The following is a 24,613-nucleotide window of genomic DNA, read 5'->3' on the forward strand; positions in this document are numbered from 1 at the left end:
ATAGAAAAAGATTTGGGGGTTGATATCACACTGAACCTGTCCCCCAAAAGCCCACATCAAAAGTATATCATCAACGGCATATGGTAGATTGGCCAACGTAAGAACTTCATTTAGAAACTTGTGTATGGAATTGTTCAGAACCTTGTATACCACTTATGTAAGAAAAGTCCTGGAGTATGCAGCTCAAGCCTGGAGTCCATACCCAGTTAAACACAGGATAAAGTTAGAAAAGATTCAGAGGTATGCCACCAGACTAGCACCAGAACTGAGAGGTATGACCTACGAGGAAAGGCTGAGGGAGCTAAACCTTACGTCCATGGAAGACAGAAGAGTAAGGGGAGACACCTACAAAAATCTCAAAGGAATTGATAGGGTAGATAAAGACAGGCTATTTAACACAAGGAGACACATGTATAAATTGACTGCTCAAATGAGCCACAGAGATATTAGAAAGATATTTTTTTGTGTGTCAGAGAGGTTGACAAATGGAATGCTTTAAGAAATGATGTGGTGGAGGCTGACTCCGTACACAGTTTCAAGTGTAGATATGATAGGGCCCAATAGGCTCAGACACCTATACATCGGATAATTGACAGTTGAGAGAGAGGACCAAAAAGCCAGAGCTCAACCCCGCAAGCTTAACTAGGTAAGAACTAGGTAAGTACACAAACACACACACACACACACACACACACACACATGGTACAGTTGAGAGGCGGGACGAAAGAGCCAAAGCTCAACCCCCGCAAGCACAAATAGGTGAGTACACACACTCTTCCCGGAACTAAGAGGTATGAGCTACGAGGAAAGGCTAAAGGAGCTGAAACTCACGTCCCTGGAAAACACAAGAGTAAGGGGAGACGATAACCACCTACAAAATTTTCTGGGGAAATGACAGGGTGGACAAAGACAAACTCTTTAGCGCGAGTGGAACACGAACAAGGACACAGGTGGAAACTGAGTACCCAAATCAGCCACAGAGACATTAGAAAGAACTTTTTCAGTGTCAGCATAGTTAACAAATGGAATCCATTAGGCAGTGATGTGGTGGAGGCTGACTCCATACACAGTTTCAAATGTAAATTTGATAGAGCCCAGTAGGCTCAGGAATCTGTACACCGGTTGATTGACAGTTGAGAGGCGGGACCTAAGAGCCACAGCTCAACCCTCGCAAGCACAACTAGGTGAGTACACATACATTAGGTGTGTCTGATACATTGGTTAAGTATTTGTACTTAATTTAAATTAGAAACGTAATAAAACGACAGTTGTACGTTTGCAACAAAGGTTTTCGATTTGAGTGACTGAAATTAACGTATTTTATACGTTAAAAAGACGACTTCATATATAAATAGTTAGTGTCTTCTTTCTGCCACCAATTAAAAACGTCAAAAAAACAAATTGTGTTTGCTGGGCTAGTAGTAAATAGGTCACTGGGTGTTAGACAGCTGCAGCGGACTGCAGTCTGAGGATGTGAGTGAGAGATAGCTTAGTGAAGTAGATATAATGGACAAAAATCGAAGGGAGTGGGAGGGCAGGGTGGGGGGGGGTGTTCCTGTGGATTTTATATATATCAGGTGTGATACAAGCCAGGTGTCCGTACCAAATAAGGTATTGGATAATGCATTCACACCAAATAAGGAGTCGAATGATGTATCCGCACCATGAGGCGAAGGCTACTGCAGGCGCTTGGGGACCAGGGAGGGGAGGAGGGAACTGTTTCCCGTGCATTTCATATATAAGAGGTGAGATGCACTCCTGGCTTACACACCTCTCACCAGTATTCGTCATCAGCTGTCCTCACACGTCGCCAGGTAAGGACTTTCACCTGCTATACTCTCACTGGTAGTCAAGATGACTACCCAGCATGCAGCTGAGTAGTTATCATGTTCACTGTAACTTGTACTGGTCGTCACAGCGACGGTGTTGCTTCATGGAAAGGTCGGGGTTCGAATCCCAGTGCTTTATTCGAATCATTTCATTTTATTTAACCTTCACGGGGGGTCTCAATGGGAGCCGATCCTTATTAGCTGGAGGCAATAGGGCCGACCCAGACTCGCATATGACAGTCCCATACCACTCCTGAGTCACCCCACAAGACTGGGTATGGCTAGCCTGAAGCGTCTGTCCTTCATCCTTGGGAAGACAGACAAACACAGACATTTCCATTTATAGATATACTTATATTCTTAACCAAATTAAGTCTTAAGTAATGTCAGTAAAACAGTAATATCAAGGTCACTATAACCTCAAGTGTGTTTGTGTTGACAGTAATATCAAGGTCACCGTCTCAAGTGTCTCCGTCTCTTACATTCCAGCATGCGTCACTTCGTGGTCTTGGCCGCCCTGGTGTTGGCTGTCTGCGTCCTGGCTCCGTCACACGCCTACCGTCCCTATGGCGGTTATGGCTACGGTGGTAAATACAACATTGGAGGTGGCGGTGGCGGCGTTGGAGGCGGTGGCGGCCTTGGAGGCGGCGGCGGCGGTAAGATTGAAGGCGGAGGTGGTGGTGAATACAACATTGGAGGTGGCGGTGGCGGCGTTGGAGGCGGTGGCGGCCTCTTAGGCGGCGGCTACGGTGAGATTGTAGGCGGTGGTGGTGGTGAATACAACATTGGAGGTGGCGGTGGTGGCGTTGGAGGCGGTGGCGGCCTCTTAGGCGGCGGCTACGGTGAGATTGTAGGCGGCGGTGGTAAATACAACATTGGAGGCGGCGGTGGCGGCCTTGGAGGCGGTGGCGGCCTTGGAGGCCGCGGCGGCGGCCGCTTTCGAGGCCGCCGTGACATTTGAGGTGGCGGTGGCGGCGTTGGAGGCGGTGGCGGCATTGGAGGCGGCATTTGAGGCGGCGGCGGCTACGGTGGAAGCAAAGGTGGCGAAGGTGGAAGAAAAGCCTACGGAAGGTAAACTACTCCAACTTTACCGCGTACTCTACCCTCCACAGGACCAAGTTTACACTACTATATTCCAGGAAAAGAAAGAATTCAGAGGTTTACTTGAGAACCACAACAGCTTTGCGGATCACAGATGCCCAAACCTGCTCTACAGCGCCTGATTATATTTTAACTGTATTCAAATACTTCATCACATAACTTGTCACTCAGTAAAATATATCCAAAATGTTATTTTTAAATTTTTGATAAAAAATATCAGACGTGCTTTCTTTGTTTCTATTTGTTTTAGCTTCCAAGAAATTTTTTAATTTGTTATAATGTAGTATTGCAGTGTGTGAAAATAAACTTTTTACTGCACTGAACTTTTTATTCATTTTTAAATATATTAAATCAAGAGGTATTCTTCTCGCTGTATATATATACTAAGAGTTGATTTTTATCCATATTTCGGTTATTATTTAAACAATACATTCAAGACTTAAAGTGCATGAAGACTTTCGTGAGGCTACCAAGTAAAGCTTTGACTCTTAACCTAATTAAAGCTAATATTACAATATACAAAATCTTATATACACACGACGAAAATGTCGCCCCATTTAGAACTTTAGGTTAAGTTTTTCGTGAAACTGAAAATGTTTTACAAAAAAAATTGGGACATAAAACTTTATTTACGAATATGTTAATGAGTTCAATTACTTTCTGACCCAAAAATCTGGGGAGATTATGTATTAAATAGGCTGTAATTCCTTCACTATTCTCGCGACATGAATGTAAATGCTCTCAGAGTAAATAAAAAAAAGTCTGAGCTTTAACCTCATTGACATTGTTTCATTTCAATCCCAATGTACATAGCTTTACTGTGAACAAAAATTTCTTAAACATTGCTTGCTTTTTATCTACTTTAATTGGACAGGTTTTGCTGTAGGTGCTGAGATTTCTGGTTGATGTTCTTGAAGACACCGTAGTCGGACATTCGATGGAACAGCAGTGGACATTCTAAGACATCGTAATGGGACTTTCTACGACACCGTAGTGGGGCATTCTGTGCAACAGCAGCAGACATTCTAAGACACCGTAGTGGGCATTACCGCAAGACGCTGCTCAAGACCATTACTCGGAAAATCCACGTGTCAACAGCTTCTGGATTGTTATGCTCTTCAGAAATTAGTTTATTTAAAATAAAGTGATAGTTTTTGAATCAATGTTATTCTTATTGAATTAAAATTTCCAAATCTTTCAATATTCATTTCTGAAACATTTGTTGTTCCATGGTTAGTTTGACTGAGTTTATGTGCGGTACTTTTGAGCTACTGAATTTAAGGGGTGGTGGAAGGGGGGGGGGACTGGAGAAGATATATAGGACAGGAAGTTGTCTTGGCTCTCATTCTTACGGCGTCGTCCGTAGGTGTCACACGTCGTCAGGTATGGACTACTCTCTCTGTCTGCCTGTCTGTCTGTCTGTCTGTCTGTCTCTCTCTCTCTCTCTCTCTCTCTCTCTCTCTCTCTCATTATGGGAAAAACGTTTATGAAACATGTTTTAACACATTTCATGAATATGCTAATGAAATTAATTTGATTTCAATTATTATCTTGTTAGTAATGTCGAGAGAGAATAGTTAGAGTGGAGCTCCTTGACGTCCTGGGCGAACTATAGCTGGAGAGAGACTGACTGTGGTCGGCCTATAGCCAGGTCAACCACTGTATTATGGTTGACCTGGTACAACCACAGCCACAACAATACAACCAGATACTGTATTGTTGACACAGACAGTATCATATTACACTCACTCTCACTACAGGTCACAGGAACACTCCATACACTTTCTCTGGTGGTAATGCTTACCTATTGGTACTCTAACATACCAAACGTGCTCGCACTTGCACGCATACACACACACACACACACACACACACACACACACACACACACACACCTGGGGGGGAGCCTGTTAGCCTGGTGGATAGCGCGCAGGACTCGTAATTCTGTAGCGCGGGTTCGATTCCCGCGCCAGGCAGAAACAAATGGACAAAGTTTCTTTCACCCTGAATGCCCCTGTTACCTAGCAGTAAATAGGTACCTGGGAGTTAGTCAGCTGTCACGGGATGCTTTCTGGTGTGTGTGTGAGTGAGTGTAGAAAAAAAAGTAGTTACTAAACAGTTGATTGACAGATGAGAGGCGGGCCGAAAAAGCAAAGCTCAACCCCCACACATACAACTAAGTGAATACAACTAGGTGAATACACACACACACACACACACACACGCACACACACACACAGTGGATAAGGTGCTCCAGTGGATAAGGGAGTATCTAAGCAACAGGAAATAGCGAGTAACTGTGAGAGGGGGGAGGGGGGCTGGGATGACATCAGAGTGGCGAGATGTCACCAGCAAAGTCCCACATGGCTCTGTACTTGGACCCATCCTGTTTCTAATATATGTAAACGGTCTTCCAGAAGGTACAGACTCATTCCTTTCAATGTTTGCTGATGATGTAAAAATTATGAGAAGAATCAAGACAGATGAAGATAGACAGAGACGACCAGGACAAACTGGAGGAATGGTCTAGAAAATGGCTACTAAAGTTCAATTCAGGAAAGTGTAAAGTAATGAAAATAGGCGAAGGACGCAGGAGGACAAGGCACCATCTGGAAGGTGAAATCCTTCAAGAACCAAAAAGAGAGAAAGATCTGGGGCTTGATATCACACCGAACCTGTCCCCCAGAAGCCCACATCAAAATTAAGTATATCATCAATGGCATATGCTAGATTGGCCAACATAAGAACGCCTTTAGAAACTTGTGTATGGAATCGTTCAGGACCTTGTATACCACTTATGTAAGACCAGTCCTGGAGTATGCAGCTCAAGCCTGGAGTCCATACCCAGTTAAACACAGGATAAAGTTAGAAAAGATTCAGAGGTATGCCACCAGACTAGTCCCAGAACTGAGAGGTATGACCTACGAGGAAAGGCTAAGGGAGCAGCTAAACCTTACGTCCATGGAAGACAGAAGAGTAAGGGGAGACATGATAACCACTTACAAAAATCTCAAAGGAATTGATAGGGTAGATAAAGACAGGCTATTTAACACAAGGAGACACATGTATAAATTGAGTGCCCAAATGAGCCACAGCGATATTAGAGATATTAGAGATATTAGAGATTATTAGAGATATTAGAGAGGTTGACAATTGGAATGCTTTAAGAAAATATGTGGTGGAGGCTGACTCCGTACACAGTTTCAAGTGTAGATATGATAGGGCCCAATAGGCTCAGGCACCTATACATCGGATAATTGACAGTTGAGAGAGAGGACCAAAAAGCCAGAGCTCAACCCCGCAAGCTTAACTAGGTAAGAACTAGGTAAGTACACAAACACACACACACACACACACACACATGGTACAGTTGAGAGGCGGGACCAAAGAGCCAAAGCTCAACCCCCGCAAGCACAAATAGGTGAGTACACACACTCTTCCCGGAACTAAGAGGTATGAGCTACGAGGAAAGGCTAAAAGAGCTGAAACTCACGTCCCTGGAAAACACAAGAGTAAGGGGAGACACGATAACCACCTACAAAATTTTCAGGGGAAATGACAGGGTGGACAAAGACAAACTCTTTAGCACGGGAGGGACACGAACAAGGGGACGCAGGTGGAAACTGAGTACCCAAATCAGCCACAGAGACATTAGAAAGAACTTTTTCAGTGTCAGCATAGTTAACAAATGGAATGCATTAGGCAGTGATGTGGTGGAGGCTGACTCCATACACAGTTTCATATGTAAATTTGATAGAGCCCAGTAGGCTCAGGAATCTGTACACCGGTTGATTGACAGTTGAGAGGCGGGACCAAAGAGCCACAGCTCAACCCTCACAAGCACAACTAGGTGAGTACACATACATTAGGTGTGTCTGATACATTGGTTAAGTATTTGTACTTAATTTAAATTAGAAACGTAATAAAACGACAGTTGTACGTTTGCAACAAAGGTTTTCGATTTGAGTGACTGAAATTAACGTATTTTATACGTTAAAAAGACGACTTCATATATAAATAGTTAGTGTCTTCTTTCTGCCACCAATTAAAAACGTCAAAAAAACAAATTGTGTTTTCTGGGCTAGTAGTAAATAGGTCACTGGGTGTTAGACAGCTGCAGCGGACTGCAGTCTGAGGATGTGAGTGAGAGATAGCTTAGTGAAGTAGATATGATGGACAAAAATCGAAGGGAGTGGGAGGGCAGGGTGGGGGGGGGGGTGTTCCTGTGGATTTTATATATATCAGGTGTGATGCAAGCCAGGTGTCCGTACCAAATAAGGTATTGGATAATGCATTCACACCAAATAAGGAGTCGAATGATGTATCCGCACCATTAGACGAAGGCTACTGCAGGCGCTTGGGGACCAGGGAGGGGAGGAGGGAACTGTTTCCCGTGCATTTCATATATAAGAGGTGAGATGCACTCCTGGCTTACACACCTCTCACCAGTCTTTGTCATCAGCTGTCCTCACACGTCGCCAGGTAAGGACTTTCACCTGCTATATTCTCACTGGTAGTCAAGATGACTACCCAGCATGCAGCTGAGTAGTTATCTTGTTCACTGTAACTTGTACTGGTCGTCACAGCGACGGTGTCGCTTCATGGAGAGGTCGGGGTTCGAATCCCAGTGCTTTATTCGAATCATTTCATTTTATTTAACCTTCACGGGGGGTCTCAATGGGAGCCGATCCTTTTTAACTGGAGGTAATAGGGCCGACCCAGACTCACATATGACAGTCCCATACCACTCCTGAGTCACCCCACAAGACTGGGTATGGCTAGCCTGAAGCGTCTGTCCTTCATCCTTGGGAAGACAGACACAGACATTTCCATTTATAGATATACTTATATTCTTAACCAAATTAAGTCTTAAGTACTGTCAGTAAGACAGTAATATCAAGGTCACTATAACCTCAAGTGTGTTTGTGTTGTCAAGGTCACCGTCTCACTATAACCTCAAGTGTGTTTGTGTTGAGAGTAAGACAGTAATATCAAGGTCACCGTCTCAAGTGTCTCCGTCTCTTACATTCCAGCATGCGCCACTTCGTGGTCTTGGCCGCCCTGGTGTTGGCTGTCTGCGTCCTGGCTCCGTCACACGCTCACCGTCGCTATGGCTACGGTGGTAAATACAACATTGGAGGTGGCGGTGGCGGCGTTGGAGGCGGTGGCGGCCTTGGAGGCGGCGGCTACGGTGAGATTGTAGGCGGCGGTGGTGAATACAACATTGGAGGTGGCGGTGGCGGCGTTGGAGGCGGTGGCGGCCTTGGAGGCGGCGGCTACGGTGAGATTGTAGGCGGCGGTGGTGAATACAACATTGGAGGCGGCGGTGGCGGCCTTGGAGGCGGTGGCGGCCTTGGAGGATTCGGCGGCGGCCGCATTCGAGGCCGCCGTGACATTTGAGGTGGCGGTGGCGGCGTTGGAGGCGGTGGCGGCATTGGAGGCGGCGGCGGCATTGGAGGCGGCGGCGGCTACGGTGGAAGCAAAGGTGGTGGAAGAAAAGCCTACGGAAGGTAAACTACTCCAACTTTACCGCGTACTCTACCCTCCACAGGACCAAGTTTACACTATTATATTCCAGGAGAAGAAAGAATTCAGAGGTTTACTTGAGAACCACAACAGCTTTGCGGATCACAGATGCCCAAACCTGCTCTACAGCGCCTGATTATATTTTAACTGTATTCAAATACTTCATCACATAACTTGTCACTCAGTAAAATATATCCAAAATGTTATTTTTAAATTTTTGATAAAAAATATCAGACGTGCTTTCTTTGTTTCTATTTGTTTTAGCTTCCAAGAATTTTTTTAATTTGTTATAATGTAGTATTGCAATGTGTCAAAATAAACTTTTTACTGCACTGAACTTTTTATTCATTTTTAAATATATTAAATCAAGAGGTATTCTTCTCGCTGTATATATATACTAAGAGTTGATTTTTATCCATATTTCGGTTATTACTTAAACAATACATTCAAGACTTAAAGTGCATGAAGACCTTCGTGAGGCTACCAAGTAAAGCTTTGACTCTTAACCTAATTAAAGCTAATATTACAATATACAAAATCTTATATACACACGACGAAAATGTCGCCCCATTTAGAACTTTAGGTTAAGTTTTTCGTGAAACTGAAAATGTTTTACAAAAAAATTGGGACATAAAACTTTATTTATGAAAATGTTAATGAGTTCAGTTACTTTCTGACCCAAAAATCTGGGGAGATTATGTATTAAATAGGCTGTAATTCCTTCACTATTCTCGCGACATGAATGTAAATGCTCTCAGAGTAAATAAAAAGTCTGAACTTTAACCTCATTGACATTGTTTCATTTCAATCCCAATGTACATAGCTTAATTGTAAACAGAAAGTTCTAAAACATTGCTTGCTTTTTATCTGCTTTAATTGGACAGGTTTTGCTATAGGTGCTGAGATTTCTGGGTGATGTTCTTGAAGACACCGTAGTCGGACATTCTATGGAACAGCAGTGGACATTCTAAGGCATCGTAATGGGACTTTCTACGACACCGTAGTGGGGCATTCTATGCAACAGCAGCAGCAGATATTCTAAGACACCGTAGTGGGAATTACCACAAGACGCTGCTCAAGACCATTACTCGGAAATTCCACGTGTCAACAGCTTCTGGATTGTTATGCTCTTCAGAAATTCATTTAATTGAAAGAAAGTGGATATTTTTTGTATCAATGTTATTCGTAATGGATATAAACTTTCAAATCTGTCTATATTTATTTCTGAAATATTTGTTGTTCCTTCGTTAGTTCGACTGAGTTTGTGTGCGGTACTTCTGGGCTACTGATAGTTAGGGGGGGTGGAGGAGTAGGGGGGGTGGAGGGGGGGGGGACCGGAGAATATATATAGGACAGGAAGCTGTCTTGGCTCTCATTCTTACGGCGTCGTCCGTAGGTGTCACACGTCGTCAGGTATGGACTACTCTCTCTCTCTCTCTCTCTCTCTCTCTCTCTCTCTCTCTCTCTCTCTCTCTGAAAAAACGTTGAAACATTTTTTAACACATTTCATGAATTATCCTTGTGAAATTTATTTGTTTAAGACAAGTGTTTGTGTTGACAATAACATCAAGATCACCGACTCGCCATAACCTAAAGTGTTTGTGTTGACAGTAATAACAAGGTCACCGTCTCAAGTGTCTCCGTCTCTTACATTCCAGCATGCGTCACTTCGTGGTCTTGGCCGCTCTGGTGTTGGCTGTCTGCTTCCTGGCTCCGTCACAAGCCCTTCCTTCATACAGAGGGGTTGGTGGGTTCGGACTTGGCAAAAGCTTTAGTGGCCGTAATTTTGGTGGTGGTGGCGGCTTTGGTGTCGGCGGTTTTGGTGGCCGAAGAGGTGGAGGTTACCATGGCTGAGCTACGACAAGCAAGCAAATCTTCCCCAGGAACGGGCTCAAGATGAACTGAATGAAACTGGTTTGTAGATAAACATGATCTATCCTGAACATAAGTCAGAACTAAATTAAACACTCGGTGTATACACTCCAGGAAGCTTGGTACACTTCTTAGTGTATATGCACCGAGAAGCATTGTGTATGTATCCCAGTTATTAAACGTAATTGATCTGTAACTTGATCAACAAGAGGTCGTGTACGTCTAACGATCAGGTGTTCACTACTTAACAACTTTATATCCACCTTATAACAAAATTTAAATAAAATACATAGTCAAATTTCTTTTTATCTACCTTGGTAAGAATACAACTTTTTTTATTTAAAGTAATTTGAAAATTCTCTCTGAATTAAAAATGTCGTCTTGAAGCATTTCGTTTCATAGATTCAAAATGCAATTAAATTATGTATATGTATGCAATTAAGCAGTTATAAAAAAAATAATTAATCTTTTGCGAAAACACAATTGAAAGTGAGTAGTTTGCATAAAATAAATGCAGCTTTAGCAGTTGTGGGACTAGCTTGGGGGCCAGGTCGTGTGGGTACGAGTGTCAGAGGCCAGCCGGGGTCACCCCTAATGCCACACTTTAAGAAATATAGAAATGTAAAGCGATCTTCTACCATTTTAATTAGTTCTGAAATTGAAATTTGTTTTCCATAGATTTTTGTAATTGTTAGCGCTTCATAATATTGATTTTGGGGAGATGGGGGGGGGGGGAGGAGGAAGAGGGGATTTGGATTGAGGAGAAGAGGGGAGAGATCTGGAGTCAGGAAGATAGTGGATGGAGGAGAGATTTGGAGAAGGGAGAGATCTGGAGATGAGAAAAGGGATGGGGATGGAGAGACCCGGGCACAGCCGGGGTCTCGAGCTTGGACACCTTAGGCTTGAGGGTAGCCTAGCCTCGTCAAACTATGCAGCTTAAATCCTGATACCAATTCAAGCGTAGGGCGTGCAGTTCATAGCTGTTCTTGACAGCTTTAGGAACTCGCACGTATCCGCCAAATAATTGTGAATAACAACTTCAGTAATTTCGGCTTTGGTGAAATCGTTAATAAGGAGCTTGGCAGCTTCTTCACAAAGAATAATCAGCCCCAGGTACAGTACACTACACATTGTAGTGTACTATAAACAAATCTTATCGTCAGGCATTAAGAGGGCTGAAAAGGCGATACCGGAGTAATTAACAGGAATTGTAAACGTTGTAGTGAAAACATTCCGGTTCGCTCCATCATTTACAATAATAACACTCCTACGGCTTCCTTTATTATGAAAACATTTACGTCTCATTTGAGGAGTCGAAGATTACTAATGTACTATATAAATGTAATTACTAAGATTGTGCGCTCTGCAACCTTTGCTAGATCGGGCATAACTGCCCGACCCCTCAGTGTTCAAGAGAACTGGATAAGCACCTCCAAAGGATACCTGATCAACCAGGCGGTGACTCATACGTCAGGTTGCGAGCAGCCGCGTCCAACAGCCTGGTTGATCAGTCCAGCAACCAGGAGGCCTGGTCGACGACCGGGCCGCGGGGACGCTAAGCCCCGGAAGCTCCTCAAGGTAACCTCCTCAAGGTAAGGTAAGGGACATTACTTACTTCTTAACGGGCATCTCTCACTTCACTTACAGGAAGAAGGAATATAACCGCACCACTCGGTATTCCACAACAATATCATGAATTGTCAGGATACCGTAAGTAACACGAGTACAAGCACCACGAGCTACACTGACCATAGGAGGCTGCGAACACACACGTACGAACCCATGTATATTGGTGAACTTGTCCCATTGATTAACACTGAAATGATCTTGACACCGAGCATGTAGCTGCTTGATGGGCCTCCTTTGATCCAGTGGGAAGATATCCAATTATCACCCTCTGCACCTGATCCTATACTTCGACACGCACAACGATTAATGCCAATTTATTTGCAAGAACTGGCGTAATGAGGTGAGGCGAACTCATGCTTATATATGCTCAAAATTACATATAATGTTAGTATACTGGTGTTTCCCGAACATGTGAATACTTCTGAACATGTCATGTTCTTGACGAAACGTTGAAATACAATGGAATGACTAAGTGAGCTTGTGTTTCTTTACCCTCTAGATATGATATTTACGTAAAATGTAAAATATCCATATATATCTTCTGCCTAATATATAAAACAATAAATCTAATGTATAAATAAGTCTTCTAATATATACAAATTATAAAAATATAATTTCTACGCAGGCAGTAGCTGGCGTAGTATATGAGGAAGAGCTGGGAATCCCAGCAGTTACTGCGAAGTCCGTCCTGACCGGAGGACCTTGCTCACACCTACAAGTTCCACACTGTACATTATCTTCATTTCACTGAGGCTATTGACAACTCTCCTTCCTACTCTCCATAATATTATCCACACTTGCTGTCCCCATTATTCCCTGAACTATTCATCATGTAGTTAATCGAGAGATTATTTTGTGGAAATGAGTATGATGAGGGAAGGTTTGGCAACTGGACTGTTGATGGGTAGGATTCTGGGGGTAATTGGCAGGGAGGGGGGGGGGGGGGAGGTTCTAGTCACTATATATATACCTGGTGGGTCACGGTGTTGTCTCACTCCTTGGTCGTCCTCACTCCTCGCCCGTCACACGTCACCAGGTAAGAGACACCTGCTGCTTGGTTACTCACTGTTCAGCAAGCCTTCTTCCTCACTGTTTACTTTGTGTTCTGTTGTAGCAATTTTATCATGCAGTTTTAACATTCTAGAGTACTTGTCATATATTTAGTCATCAATACAAGTCTTGAACATGTTGATTATTAATCAGATAAAAGTTGTTCAAGGAAATAATCTCAAGTGTTTGTGTTGTCAGAAAGACAGTAATATCAAGGTCACTATAACCTCAAGTGTGTTTGTGTTGACAGTAAGACAGTAATATCAAGGTCACTATAACCTCAAGTGTGTTTGTGTTGACAGTAAGACAGTAATATCAAGGTCACTATAACCTCAAGTGTGTTTGTGTTGACAGACAGTAATATCAAGGTCACCGTCTCAAGTGTCTCCGTCTCTTACATTCCAGCATGCGTCACTTCGTGGTCTTGGCCGCTCTGGTGTTGGCTGTCTGCGTCCTGGCCCCGTCACACGCCCACCGTCCCTATGGTAGCTATGGCTACGGTGGTCGCAGACGCCCAGGGTATGGAGGCGGCGGTGGGCAGGGAGGAAAACTCCATGGTGGCTTTGGAGGCGGTGGGCATGGAGGCAAACTCCAAAGCGACGTTGGAGCCGGTGGCTTTGGAGGTGGCGGCGGTGGACTTGGAGGCGGAGCCGGTGGATTTGGAGGGGGTGTTGATGACTTTGGAGGCGGAGCTGGCGTCGTCGGTGGTCTTGGAGGCGGTTCTGGTGGCTTTGGAGGTGGCGTCGGAGGCCTTGGAGGTAAAGGACCTGGTGTTCATGGTGGTGGTGGGGCTGGTGGTCTAGGAGGCTTTGGAAGTGCCAGCGGAGGTCTGGGAGGTGGCAGCGGAGGCTTTGGAGGTGGCAGCGGTGGCTTTGGAGGCGGCAGCGGAGGCTTTGGAGGCGGCGTCGGTGGCGTTGGAGGCGGAGCCGGTGGTTTTGGAGGTGGCGTTGGTGGCCTTGGAGGTAAAGGACCTGGTGTTCATGGTGGTGGTGGGGCTGGTGACCTAGGAGGCTTTGGAGATGCCAGCGGAGGTCTGGGAGGCGGCAGCGGAGGCTTTGGAGGTGGCGTTGGTGGCCTTGGAGGTAAAGGACCTGGTGTTCATGGTGGAGGGGCTGGTGGCCTTGGAGGTCTGGGAGGCGGCAGCGGAGGCTTTGGAGGTGGCGTTGGTGGCCTTGGAGGTAAAGGACCTGGTGTTCATGGTGGAGGGGCTGGTGGCCTTGGAGGTCTGGGAGGCGGCAGCGGAGGCTTTGGAGGCGGCGTCGGTGGCCTTGGAGGCGGAGGCGGTGGTTTTGGAGGCGGCAGCGGAGGCTTTGGCGGCGGCAGCGGAGAATTTGGAGGCGGCAGCGGTGGCGTTGGAGGCGGCAGCGGTGGCGTTGGAGGCGGCAGCGGAGGCTTTGGAGGCGGCAGCGGAGAATTTGGAGGTAAACACTCCGGTGGTCAAAAGGGTGGTGGTGGTTACTCAGGGTAAACCACAACAGTTTCCGTGTCCACATTCTCCTGGAACGATCTTCATCATTACGATCAACGTGACACAACAAGTTAATGGATCAAGTGGAAAATCATCAATATTCTGGAACGACGGTGACTGAGCCAACCTTAGAATTGTGAATTTATTTAGGCGAAATATATTTTTTTCCATAGGTACATGAATATATATATGTATGTTATTTTGTCTGAGAATTTCTGCAATTTGCTCAGTGATGTATATAAATATATTGAAATAATATTTTTCACTACACATTATATACAATTTTAAAACCAAACTTTTAATAAAAATATACAAATTACATATGTATTAGTCTAATTTTGCAATTTTGGTAAATCTAAAATATTAAACAAACAAGAACGATTCTTCACGGATTAAGTGAAACAAAAAACTATTTAGTGTGTTTTCAAGTAAAATCTATACCTATGAGAAAGAATATCTGTCTGTCTGTCTATATCTCTCTAAGGCTGGAGACCAAAGGCTTCGGGCTAACCTCACCCAAATTTGCAGGGGGATGGTCTAGGGTACGGGACGGATATTGGCTGGTCTGAGCAGGCCAAAGTTAAATGCTTTAAGAAATTTAACCTGTAACCCCCCCCCCCCCATGCGAATTTCATGAAGTAGGAAATGAAATCGGGGACGTGGTGTCCGTAGAGAGTTTTCATTATTTACTTTGTAAATAAATGGTAACGTCTATCTATTCGAGGCTGGAGAGGAGAAAGAGGGTTGGGGGAGAGGGGGAGAGGGAGGAGAATAGGGAAAATGGGGGAGATAGAAAGGGAGAGAGGGGAGGGAAGCGGTGGAAGAGAGGGAGGGAGGTGAAGAAGAGGTGAAAGGGGGGGGTACAGAGAGGGATAGAAAGAGGGAAAAAGAGACAGAGATAGAGAGAGAAAGATGCCCGGGCAGCACCGGGTATCGTCCTAGTACAATATATTGTCAGGGAAATACAATATATTCTAAAAAAGAAAAAGTGTTTTTTGTCATTCAAATTAGTTTTTTAATCATGTGTCCAAAAACAAATATTAATCTAAGAATATACCGGAGTTCCTTTCTAATACGAAGGTTAATAGTGCTCAAATATGGAAATTTGACATAATGAATATCTTTAGGAATTGAAGCAATTTTGTTGATAGGTAAGAACTTGGTATTTCAGAATATAATCAGAATCTTGCATAATGCGAAGCTTATAAAACCACTTGATTCATAGAACTCGTGCAGAAAATCCACTTCAACGTCCACTAATTTGTTATCACAACAAAGATTGAAAACTTTATTTAATAAAGTTATTATTGTAATAAATTTAAATAATGTAGAACTAATTCTTAGATAATCTAGACCAAATGCCATGAAAGTTGGTTTGCAGAAAACAGACGTAGAAACTTACCAATATTAGCAATTAATGAGTCAGGAAATATGTTGTAATTAAATATGTTGTTAATTAATAAGTAAACGTCAAGTTTAAATGTTTAGAATTCAAGTACGAAATAAATATGTGAACGATTCTTTAAGATCAGAAAAGAACCTTCTTCATAGAGTCGATTGAATATAAAATCTATTTAGAGGGACAAATTATCAATCTGAAGTTTCTCAAAATTACATTAGAACACATTCACATTAAATGAGGCAAGAGCTGAACCCGTTGTTGCCCCATCTATTTGATAATAGTTTACTATCAAAAGAATAAACTAAATCTAAAGATGCAATCTCTAACGAATTGCTAAACTGTTTCCAATTCAAACCAAAACTACACGATTGTTTTTTTAGTTAATTCATTCAGTATCATCTGTGCAGTTTTTTAATTGTGACATTTGTAAACAATGATTCAATATCAATCCACAGTCGCCATAACAACAGAGCTATCAAATTTCAGAGCACCAATTTCTGCAACAAATTGAGATGATCTCTCAACAGAATACTAATTATTAATAAAAGAAGCTATAATAGGAATAACGAATTTAGCCAAATTCCAAATTCAAACATGCACAAATATAAACCACTCAAACATATATATATATATATATATATATATATATATATATATATATATATATATATATATATATATATATGTGAAGTTGGTTAAAAAAAGAATACTGCATTTAAAACTTGGTCATAAAGGTATATATATAGTTCTACAGAAAGAAATATAAATGTATTTAACTTTTTACATAATGAACATGGTACAAAAAAATTTGCAGATTAAACAGAGTGAAAACATGATACACATAAAATAAAGAAAAAAGACTCAAGAGGATTTTGAGTGGAACTGTTGAATGGTTAATTATGACTTGTGTTCCACTGATCGTTGACTGGTGGAAGGTTGACGAGTTGAATGCTGCGGTTTACCCTGAGTAACCTCCACCGCCCTTATGGCCACCGCCAAAGCCACCGGCGCCACCGCCAAAGCCACCGGCACCACCTCCAAAGCCACCGGCACCACCTCCAAAGCCACCGGCGCCACCTCCAAAGCCACCGGAGCCTTTGCCGCCAAAACCACCTCCAAATCCTCCTTGACCTCCAAGTCCACCGCCTCCAAAGCCACCGCTGCCCCCAAACCCACCAGCGCCGCCTGAAAATCCACCTCCTAAGCCACCGGCGCCGCCTCCAAATCCACCATGCAGTTTACCACCATGACCACCACCACCTCCATGTCCTGGGCGTTTACCGCCACCATAGGGACGGTGGGCGTGTGACGGAGCCAGGAAGCAGACAGCCAACACCAGAGCGGCCAAGACCACGAAGTGACGCATGCTGGAATGTAAGAGACGGAGACAGTTGTGACGGTGACCTTGATATTACTGTCAACACAAACACACTTGAGATTATAGGGACCTTGATATTACTGTCTTACTGTCAACACAAACACACATAATATTATTTTCTTGAACAACCTTTATCTATTTAATAATTGACATGTTCAAGACTTGTATTGATGACTAAATATATGACAAGTACTCTAGAATGTTAAAACTGCATGATAAAATTGCTACAACAGAACACAAAGTAAACAGCGAGGAAGAAGGCTTGCTGAACAGTGAGTAACCAAGCAGCAGGTGTCCCTTACCTGGTGACGTGTGACGGGCGAGGAGTGAGGTCGAGGAAGGAGTGAGACAACACCGTGACCCGCTGGGTATATATAGTGACCACGACCTCCCCCCTCCCCCCCTCGTCAATCCCCCCAGAATCCTACCCATTAACAGTACAGTTGCAACACACCTTCACTCATCATATATATTTTAATCAAGCAGTTTATCAAGATGAGTTATATGGTAACTTGCTGTTAGTTCTGGAAATAATATGAACAATTGTGATGCTTACTCTGGTCGATTGTACAGATGATGAGTAGATGCATTGTGAACAATCTCTGTGAAGCGAATTTAATATGATGGTGATATCAAAGGAGGCTAAAGCCGTCTGGAAACCTGGAAGTGGGAAATTTCATGGAAGACTGCAGAATTTCCACTGACTTCATATGAAACTGTGTTGAAATTTCAGCTTCACGTTGTCTGGAAGAGAGATAATGGTTTTTATGAAGTTTTCTTCTCTTGATGAAGTAACCAACGTACAGGTCTTGAAGATCAAGGTTGGCAATCCAGCCCGTCGTCTCGAGTTGTCACAACGCAACAAATATGATGTACTAAATTGCCCGAACCTAACCGAGGGCCCACGAATATAAAATGGGCCAGACAGTCAATTTTGCAAGCTGCTATGATTTATAGTACATCATGTTTTGGCCATCGAATATGTCGTCGACGTATCTGCCGTAAATATTAGAGTTCAACCCTTCCCTCTGGGTGATGGACGACATGAGACATGAGACATGAATCCCTGGGCGAAGAAGACCCTCCCCCACTGAGGACCCCCATTGCCACACCATCAACCTGCAGGTAGAATTTACCCTCTGGGCACAGGAAAGGAGCTTCAGTGGTGCAGACCTTCAGCATATCCTGCAAGATAGTTCGAGGTACCTCGAGTGGAGGGAGGTGCTCTTGATGATACACATAGTCCAATATTATGTTGACCAAACCACACACTAGAAAGTGAAGGGACGACGACGTTTCGGTCCGTCCTGGACCATTCTCAAGTCGATTGTGTCCAATCCAGTCCAATATTATTTTTATGGTGCTTTCCTCTGGAACGTTAGTTACTAGACTTTCAACGTCAAGGGAAGCTATGATCCCACGGGGTTCTCTCGTTCTCAGAACGTCAATAAATTCGTCGCTAGATTTAAAGGTGAACGACGGAAGTACGGCGATATTATTACGTTCAGTTTCTTGGCAAGTTTATAAGTATGCGTGGGGATCTGCGAAATTATAGGCCTAAGTGGGTAGCAAGGTCTATGGGTCTTCACATTACCATAGACATAACCTGGTCCAAAATCACTGGTTACTCTTTCAAATTTTAGGCCTCCAATCTTTTTCGCTTCTGTATTAGTACACTGGTTTTAGTCTTGTTTTAATAACATTATCTTGGTGGCGGATGAAGATGCAGAATGCTCACTAGTGAGTCCCATTCCTCAACGGCTTTTCTAATCATTGTAGTCGCTGTGGAATGTGCATCTAATGCAGCTGCTGTCGTTGGATTAATGTTGAGTTTGATGCGCAGGGCTTCAGTAGCTTCACATTCCAGTAAGTAGTGCAATAGTGGCCCCTCTGCTTCTGTTCCACAGATGTGACACTCTTTAACTATTGGGTTTATTACCTCCCAGCAGCACTTGTAACCAAGTCTGAGTCTGTGTATGGCTACTGCAATGTCTCTGGATATCTTTTTGTCAGGCATGAAAGAGTAGTACCCAGCGGCTTGTTCGTAAAGGATCACAGTGGATCTTCCTTCCGCTACTTTGGCTCTGTGGCGACTTTTGATGGTTGGGAGTATTTTCTTCTTGATTTGCTCCTTAATCTGTGAAAAACTTGGAGGTATTTGAACCTGTACAACAGGTAGAGCAGTGGCAGTTTTTGCGAGTGAGTCTGCCTTCTCATTACCATCAATGCCAATGTGACCTGGCATTCAATTTAGGGTGATTGACAACCCTAGATTATGGGCTTCTTTTCCTATATCTTGGATTTCTGTGAGGAGTTGTATATTATCTCTGTGCTGACTGGATAATAATGCCTGGAGCGAAGATTTAGAGTCGGTATGAATGATGACATCATGTAAATTATTCTCAATTGTATAGTTTATGGCCTCCTTCAGGGCATATCATTATGTTTGCAATATTGAGCACCCACTATTTATGCTCCAGTAAGCTTCATGGTTGTTAGTGTAAACTGCTGCCCCAGCAGAACCTCTTTCTTGATTAACTGATCCGTCTGTGCCTTACCCTTCGCCGCTCTCTACTTTTAAGTGCGTTAGGTGAATCCCAGAGTGAGGTGTAGCCACTCACTTATAAATGGCTACATTTATCCTTGTCAGCTCATCATATTCCCTCCCCCCCAAAAAATCTACAATTTTCGGGCTATTCATGCCCATGCCATCTCATGGGTGGTTTAACCTTCATCAATCAAATTAATCTTGTAAACACAGAATAGCTGTGTTAGTGTAATAGAGTTTACTCCAGAAGATGTCACATTGCTGACGAAACGTCGAAGAATAAAAATGAAAAGATTAAGTGATTTGGTGTTTCTTTACCCTCCAGAAGGTAGAAGTTATTTACGAATGAATACATACATACATACATACATACATACATACATACATACATACATACATACATACATACATACATACATACATACATACATACATACATACATACATACATATACAGTCCATGATGCTCTGTAAATATGAAAGGATACAAATTATTATCTGTTCAGTGATTTTTTTTTTAACACAAGAAGTGGAAATTCTGCACCGAAACCATTGAGAAATTTTTCTCGTGAACTTCTCATTGCCAGCAGCGTCCAGACTATTTGCCTCGGGAGTGTTCACATATTCTCTCCTCTTCCTACAGAACATTAATAACTCTAGAACACATCTATAATCAACCAATCACTCCCTCAGCAACCTCTACATTAAATCCGGAACTACTAACAGCCTAATATGTTAATGAAAAGGATTAATTGGTTGATTTACATTATAATGAGTGTACGTGTGGCAACTCGGCCATTGATGGGTAGGTTCATTGGAAGGTGGTGGATGGGGGGTCGTGGTCACTATATATACCCAGCGGGTCACGGTGTTGTCTCACTCCTTGGTCGTCCTCACTCCTCGCCCGTCACACGTCACCAGGTAAGGGACACCTGCTGCTTGGTTACTCACTGTTTAGCAAGCCTTCTTCCTCACTGTTTACTTTGTGTTCTGTTGAAGCAATTTTATCATGCAGTTTTAACATTCTAGAGTACTTGTCATCAATACAAGTCTTGAACATGTCAATTATTAAGCATATAAAGATTGTTCAAGAAAATAACCTCAAGTGTGTTTATGTTGACAGTAAGACAGTAATATCAAGGTCACTATAACCTCAAGTGTTTGTGTTGACAGTAATATCAAGGTCCCCGTCTCAAGTGTCTCCGTCTCTTACATTCCAGCATGCGTCACTTCGTGGTCTTGGCCGCTCTGGTGTTGGCTGTCTGCGTCCTGGCTCCGTCACACGCCCACCGTCCCTATGGTGGTGGTAAACGCCCAGGACATGGAGGTGGTGGTGGTCATGGTGGTAAACTACATGGTGGATTTGGAGGCGGCGCCGGTGGCTTAGGAGGTGGATTTGGAGGAGCCGCCGGTGGCTTGGGAGGTGGATTTGGAGGCAAAGGTTCTGGTGACTTAGGAGGAGGACTTGGAGGCGGCGCAGGTGGCTTAGGAGGAGGATTTGGAGGAGGCGCCGGTGGATTTGGAGGCAAAGGTTCCGGTGGCTTAGGAGGAGGACTTGGAGGCGGCGCAGGTGGCTTAGGAGGAGGATTTGGAGAAGGCGCCGGTGGATTTGGAGGCAAAGGTTCCGGTGGCTTAGGAGGAGGATTTGAAGGCGGCGCAGGTGGATTTGGAGGAGGCGCCGGTGGCTTAGGAGGTGGATTTGGAGGCAAAGGTTCCGGTGGCTTAGGAGGAGGAATTGGAGGCGGCGCCGGTGGCTTAGGAGGAGGATTTGGAGGCGGCGCCGGTGGATTAGGAGGCGGCGCCGGTGGCTTTGGAGCTGGTGGCCACAAGGGCGGTGGAGGTTACTCAGGCTAAGCCACTATAATTACCTCTTCCTCCTTCCATTACTCACTACAAATGGAACATGAAGCAGAACATATAAAGTTGTCATTTCAAAGGATCAAGTATGACATGAACATGTCTCAATGTCTATATTAGGACAAAATCATGTTTATAAAAATTCTTACTTCTGCATTGAATGTATACATCTTATATTCCAATTGTTTAGGCTGAGTTATTGTAATGTGTATAACGATGTGCATATATACATGGAAATACATTGTTAACCTATATACAAGAATTTTTCATATATCCCTATTCAACTATGCTTCAAATGTACTAAACAGTTTAGTGACTTAATAGACTTCACAATTATTTCTGTCTAATTTGAACATTAAGACAAGCAAAGTTTTTTTTAAGAACAAGAAAATAATAAAAAATAATTGATATAGTTATAGCTTCTTGTACGTTGAAAACATTACTCATGAATTTGATAACAAAACTGATCTTGTTTAGTTACTTAAATTGAATGAAACTTTTCTAGTTCTGAGTGATAAAAGAATAACATTGTGCTTAACAAGGAACAAATCTTCTTTTTGTTTTGTTTGGATCAAATGATTCTCTTTGTTTTTTAAATTAAGAGACTTACTTATCTCAAAAGATCCGCCAATAACTTACAAATCCTTGAAACGTTGCAAGAAAACGCAAATTTTGAATGACATTTTCTTGCAAAACTACAGAGGCAGCAATAGTAGTACACAAGTATGTTATGTGAATATTATGAGGCCTCATTATGTTGATACTGCTGTAGTTGTACTACCGCTCACAGGACGAGTATTGGGTGCACAATAAACTACCGCTGGAGTCTAGCCCTAGCTTCGGTAGGGGAAGGACGTGGTGAATCGGCGCTCCGGCTGTTGGTGGTGTTTACCAATTTGGCTGGTGACGGCTCGTCGAGCGATATTGAAATTTACCAAGGAATTGGCATATCGCGAGTTTCTCCGTCGTTACGAGGGGCGGACATTTCCCCTGCCGGATGGTGCGGGCACTGTGTCACTATCTGATCGGAGTGGTGCCCTCACGTACGTCAGTGTGCATGGGGCTCCGTTGGAGTTTCCAGAGAGTCTGCTACGGCGGTACTTCGGCCGGTTTGACGCAGTGGTTAGTGTGCGGGTGAACGTGGTGTCTTCCAGTCCACTTAAGGGTGTGAGGACCAACATTCGCACCCTGGGCATGAGGCTCCGGGAAGATATTCCGTCCTCTGTGCGGCTTATGGGCTACAACGTTCGGGTATTTTACGCCCGCCAGCCTCGGACGTGTTATCGTTGTGGCCTCTTGGGCCATCAGGCTGCTGACTGTTCTGCGCCTGCCGTTGCACCCGTGAACCTCTTCAGTGAGGTGGATTTTCCGCCGCTTCCTGTGGAGGAGGATTCAGTGGATGTGGCCGTCTCTTCAGCCCCGGATGTGCCCCCTGCGCCGCCTGGTGCGCCCCCTGTTGTTGTCGCCTCTCCTAAAGAGGTGGTGGCGTCGCAGGGTGATCGTCCTGCGCCGACTTGTGTCCCTGGGGTTCTTCAGACTGCCTGCTGCTCGATTCCCCCGTCTTCCAGTTCGTCCTCTGCTACGTCTGACCCTGTCCCTGCACCCTCGCCGGCTGTTCCGGCTGTGCTGGGTGTTGGGGTGGATCCGGCGCTTCCTCCTGTACCTGGCTTGGTGCCCCATGTGGTTGAGGATGCTGCCGTTCTGCGACGTGCATCGGTTCGCCCTGCTTGTGTTGCGCGTGTCTCAGAGTCTGCCTCCGGGTCGGATGATGTGCGGCCCGAGCCTAAGCGTTCTCGGCGTTCGTCTTCAGCATGGACAGATGTTGGCGACTTCGTTGCTTGTGAATCTGCCGGCGACGGAGGGGTGGCTCCGGTTATGTTGCGTACTACGGTGACGGCGGAGGTGCATTTGCCTGAGGATGCCCGTGCCAGTGTTTCGGCTTCCACTGCTGATGTGGTGACTGAGGTTCCTGCTTCGGGTGCGTCGCCTGCATCGGATGGCTCCGGTTCTTCATGGGGGGTGGTTCCCCCTGCCGAGGTTCGTGGTGAGCGGGGTGGCCTGGTGATGGTGTTGAAAAAGACTGCTCGTTCTGGGGGTTCTGTAACCCCTTCCTCGGTCCCCGTTTCATCGGCTGCGATCTCGACGCCTCTTCCGTCTCCGGCCATCTCTTCAGTGTCTCCTGCGGTCTCGGTGGAGTTGCCATCTCGTCGATTGTCCCCTGCTCCTGTGCGTACGGCGACGCGGCCGTCTCGGCAGCCCTCGTACGCTTCATCGGTGTCGTCTGCTACCTCGAAGGACGTGGGTTGCGCTCCCCAGCCTCGTTATGCGACTTGCGTCAGTGAGCTTAAGGAGTGGCCGTTTCCACCTGATCTGGTGGTTCCCGAGTTTATGAAGTTTATGACAATCTCCCGCGGCGGCAGGGAGATTGTCCCTCTAATGACAGGGAATATATGATTTGGGAGGCCTACAAGCGACGGTATCCCTGGGCTGCGGAGACGTATGGTCTTGTCTCTGAGGAATGTGTTCCTCACTCGTGATTCCTTTGTGTGTTGTGGGTTGTTTCCATTAGTGTGCATGGGTGTGGGGTGCGGGTCGGGTGTGTGTGAGTGGGTGGGGCGGGTTTGTTTCCCGGTTCCTGCGTGCTCCGGTTTGTGGTTGTGGGTTTGTTGTGTGGCTTGTGTGTATGTGTGTGTCCGGTTCCTGTGCGGTCCGGTGTTTGGTTTGTGTGTGTCTGGTTGTGGGTGTCATGTGCTTATGTTATGCTTTGTGGTTTTATGGTTGCATGATGCTGTTCGTGCGCTTGTTTGTGTGGTGTTGAGTGCCCTTCAGGCTGTTAGCGTGACCTGCTGGTCTGGGTTTATGCTTTTTGTCGAGTTTTGCCGTTGAGCTTTTCCTTTTGTTTATTGTATAATTATGTTGTTGTATTGTTAGTTATTATTTACTTTTTTGTTTT

At 44.5% G+C, this 24,613-nt stretch overlaps 4 protein-coding genes across 14 annotated transcripts; 3 read left to right on the top strand and 1 right to left on the bottom strand.

The window, feature by feature from the left end:
* Nucleotides 1-1,680: 1,680 nt before the first annotated feature.
* LOC138359764 (ctenidin-3-like) lies at nt 1,681-3,708 on the top strand. Of its 2 annotated transcripts, XM_069319428.1 has the most exons (3): nt 1,681-1,814; nt 2,319-2,791; nt 2,843-3,708. In XM_069319428.1, exon 2 carries the CDS (start codon nt 2,320-2,322, stop codon nt 2,788-2,790), a length of 471 nt encoding a protein of 156 aa, XP_069175529.1. In that variant the 5' UTR covers nt 1,681-1,814; nt 2,319; the 3' UTR covers nt 2,791; nt 2,843-3,708. The 2 variants fall into 2 exon arrangements, with proteins under 2 accessions (XP_069175529.1, XP_069175528.1); XM_069319427.1 differs by having other exon boundaries at nt 2,319-3,708.
* A 3,595-nt stretch (nt 3,709-7,303) lies between these two features.
* LOC123746887 (uncharacterized) lies at nt 7,304-14,796 on the top strand. 9 transcript variants are annotated; one of them, XM_069319435.1, is made up of 4 exons: nt 12,898-12,993; nt 13,413-13,906; nt 13,949-14,068; nt 14,144-14,796. In XM_069319435.1, the coding sequence occupies exons 2-4, from the start codon at nt 13,414-13,416 to the stop codon at nt 14,473-14,475; spliced, it is 945 nt and encodes a 314-aa protein (XP_069175536.1). In that variant the 5' UTR covers nt 12,898-12,993; nt 13,413; the 3' UTR covers nt 14,476-14,796. The 9 variants fall into 9 exon arrangements, with proteins under 9 accessions (XP_069175531.1, XP_069175536.1, XP_069175538.1 ...); XM_069319437.1 differs by having other exon boundaries at nt 13,413-13,864; XM_069319433.1 differs by having other exon boundaries at nt 13,413-14,068.
* Nucleotides 14,797-16,630: 1,834 nt separating this feature from the next.
* On the bottom strand, nt 16,631-17,629 carry LOC123746893 (ctenidin-1-like). Its single transcript, XM_069319589.1, has 2 exons — nt 17,558-17,629; nt 16,631-17,244 (listed from the first exon to the last, which is right to left on the bottom strand). The coding sequence occupies exon 2, from the start codon at nt 17,241-17,243 to the stop codon at nt 16,836-16,838; it is 408 nt and encodes a 135-aa protein (XP_069175690.1). The 5' UTR covers nt 17,244; nt 17,558-17,629; the 3' UTR covers nt 16,631-16,835.
* A 2,935-nt stretch (nt 17,630-20,564) lies between these two features.
* Nucleotides 20,565-21,922, top strand: LOC138359766 (uncharacterized). 2 transcript variants are annotated; one of them, XM_069319439.1, is made up of 3 exons: nt 20,565-20,724; nt 21,024-21,334; nt 21,401-21,922. In XM_069319439.1, exons 2-3 carry the CDS (start codon nt 21,025-21,027, stop codon nt 21,655-21,657), a joined length of 567 nt encoding a protein of 188 aa, XP_069175540.1. In that variant the 5' UTR covers nt 20,565-20,724; nt 21,024; the 3' UTR covers nt 21,658-21,922. The 2 variants fall into 2 exon arrangements, with proteins under 2 accessions (XP_069175540.1, XP_069175539.1); XM_069319438.1 differs by having other exon boundaries at nt 21,024-21,922.
* The last annotated feature ends 2,691 nt before the right edge of the window (nt 21,923-24,613 follow it).

The sequence above is a fragment of the Procambarus clarkii genome, chromosome 93, assembly GCF_040958095.1.
Source record: "Procambarus clarkii isolate CNS0578487 chromosome 93, FALCON_Pclarkii_2.0, whole genome shotgun sequence".
In the NCBI taxonomy this organism is placed as follows: domain Eukaryota; kingdom Metazoa; phylum Arthropoda; class Malacostraca; order Decapoda; family Cambaridae; genus Procambarus; species Procambarus clarkii.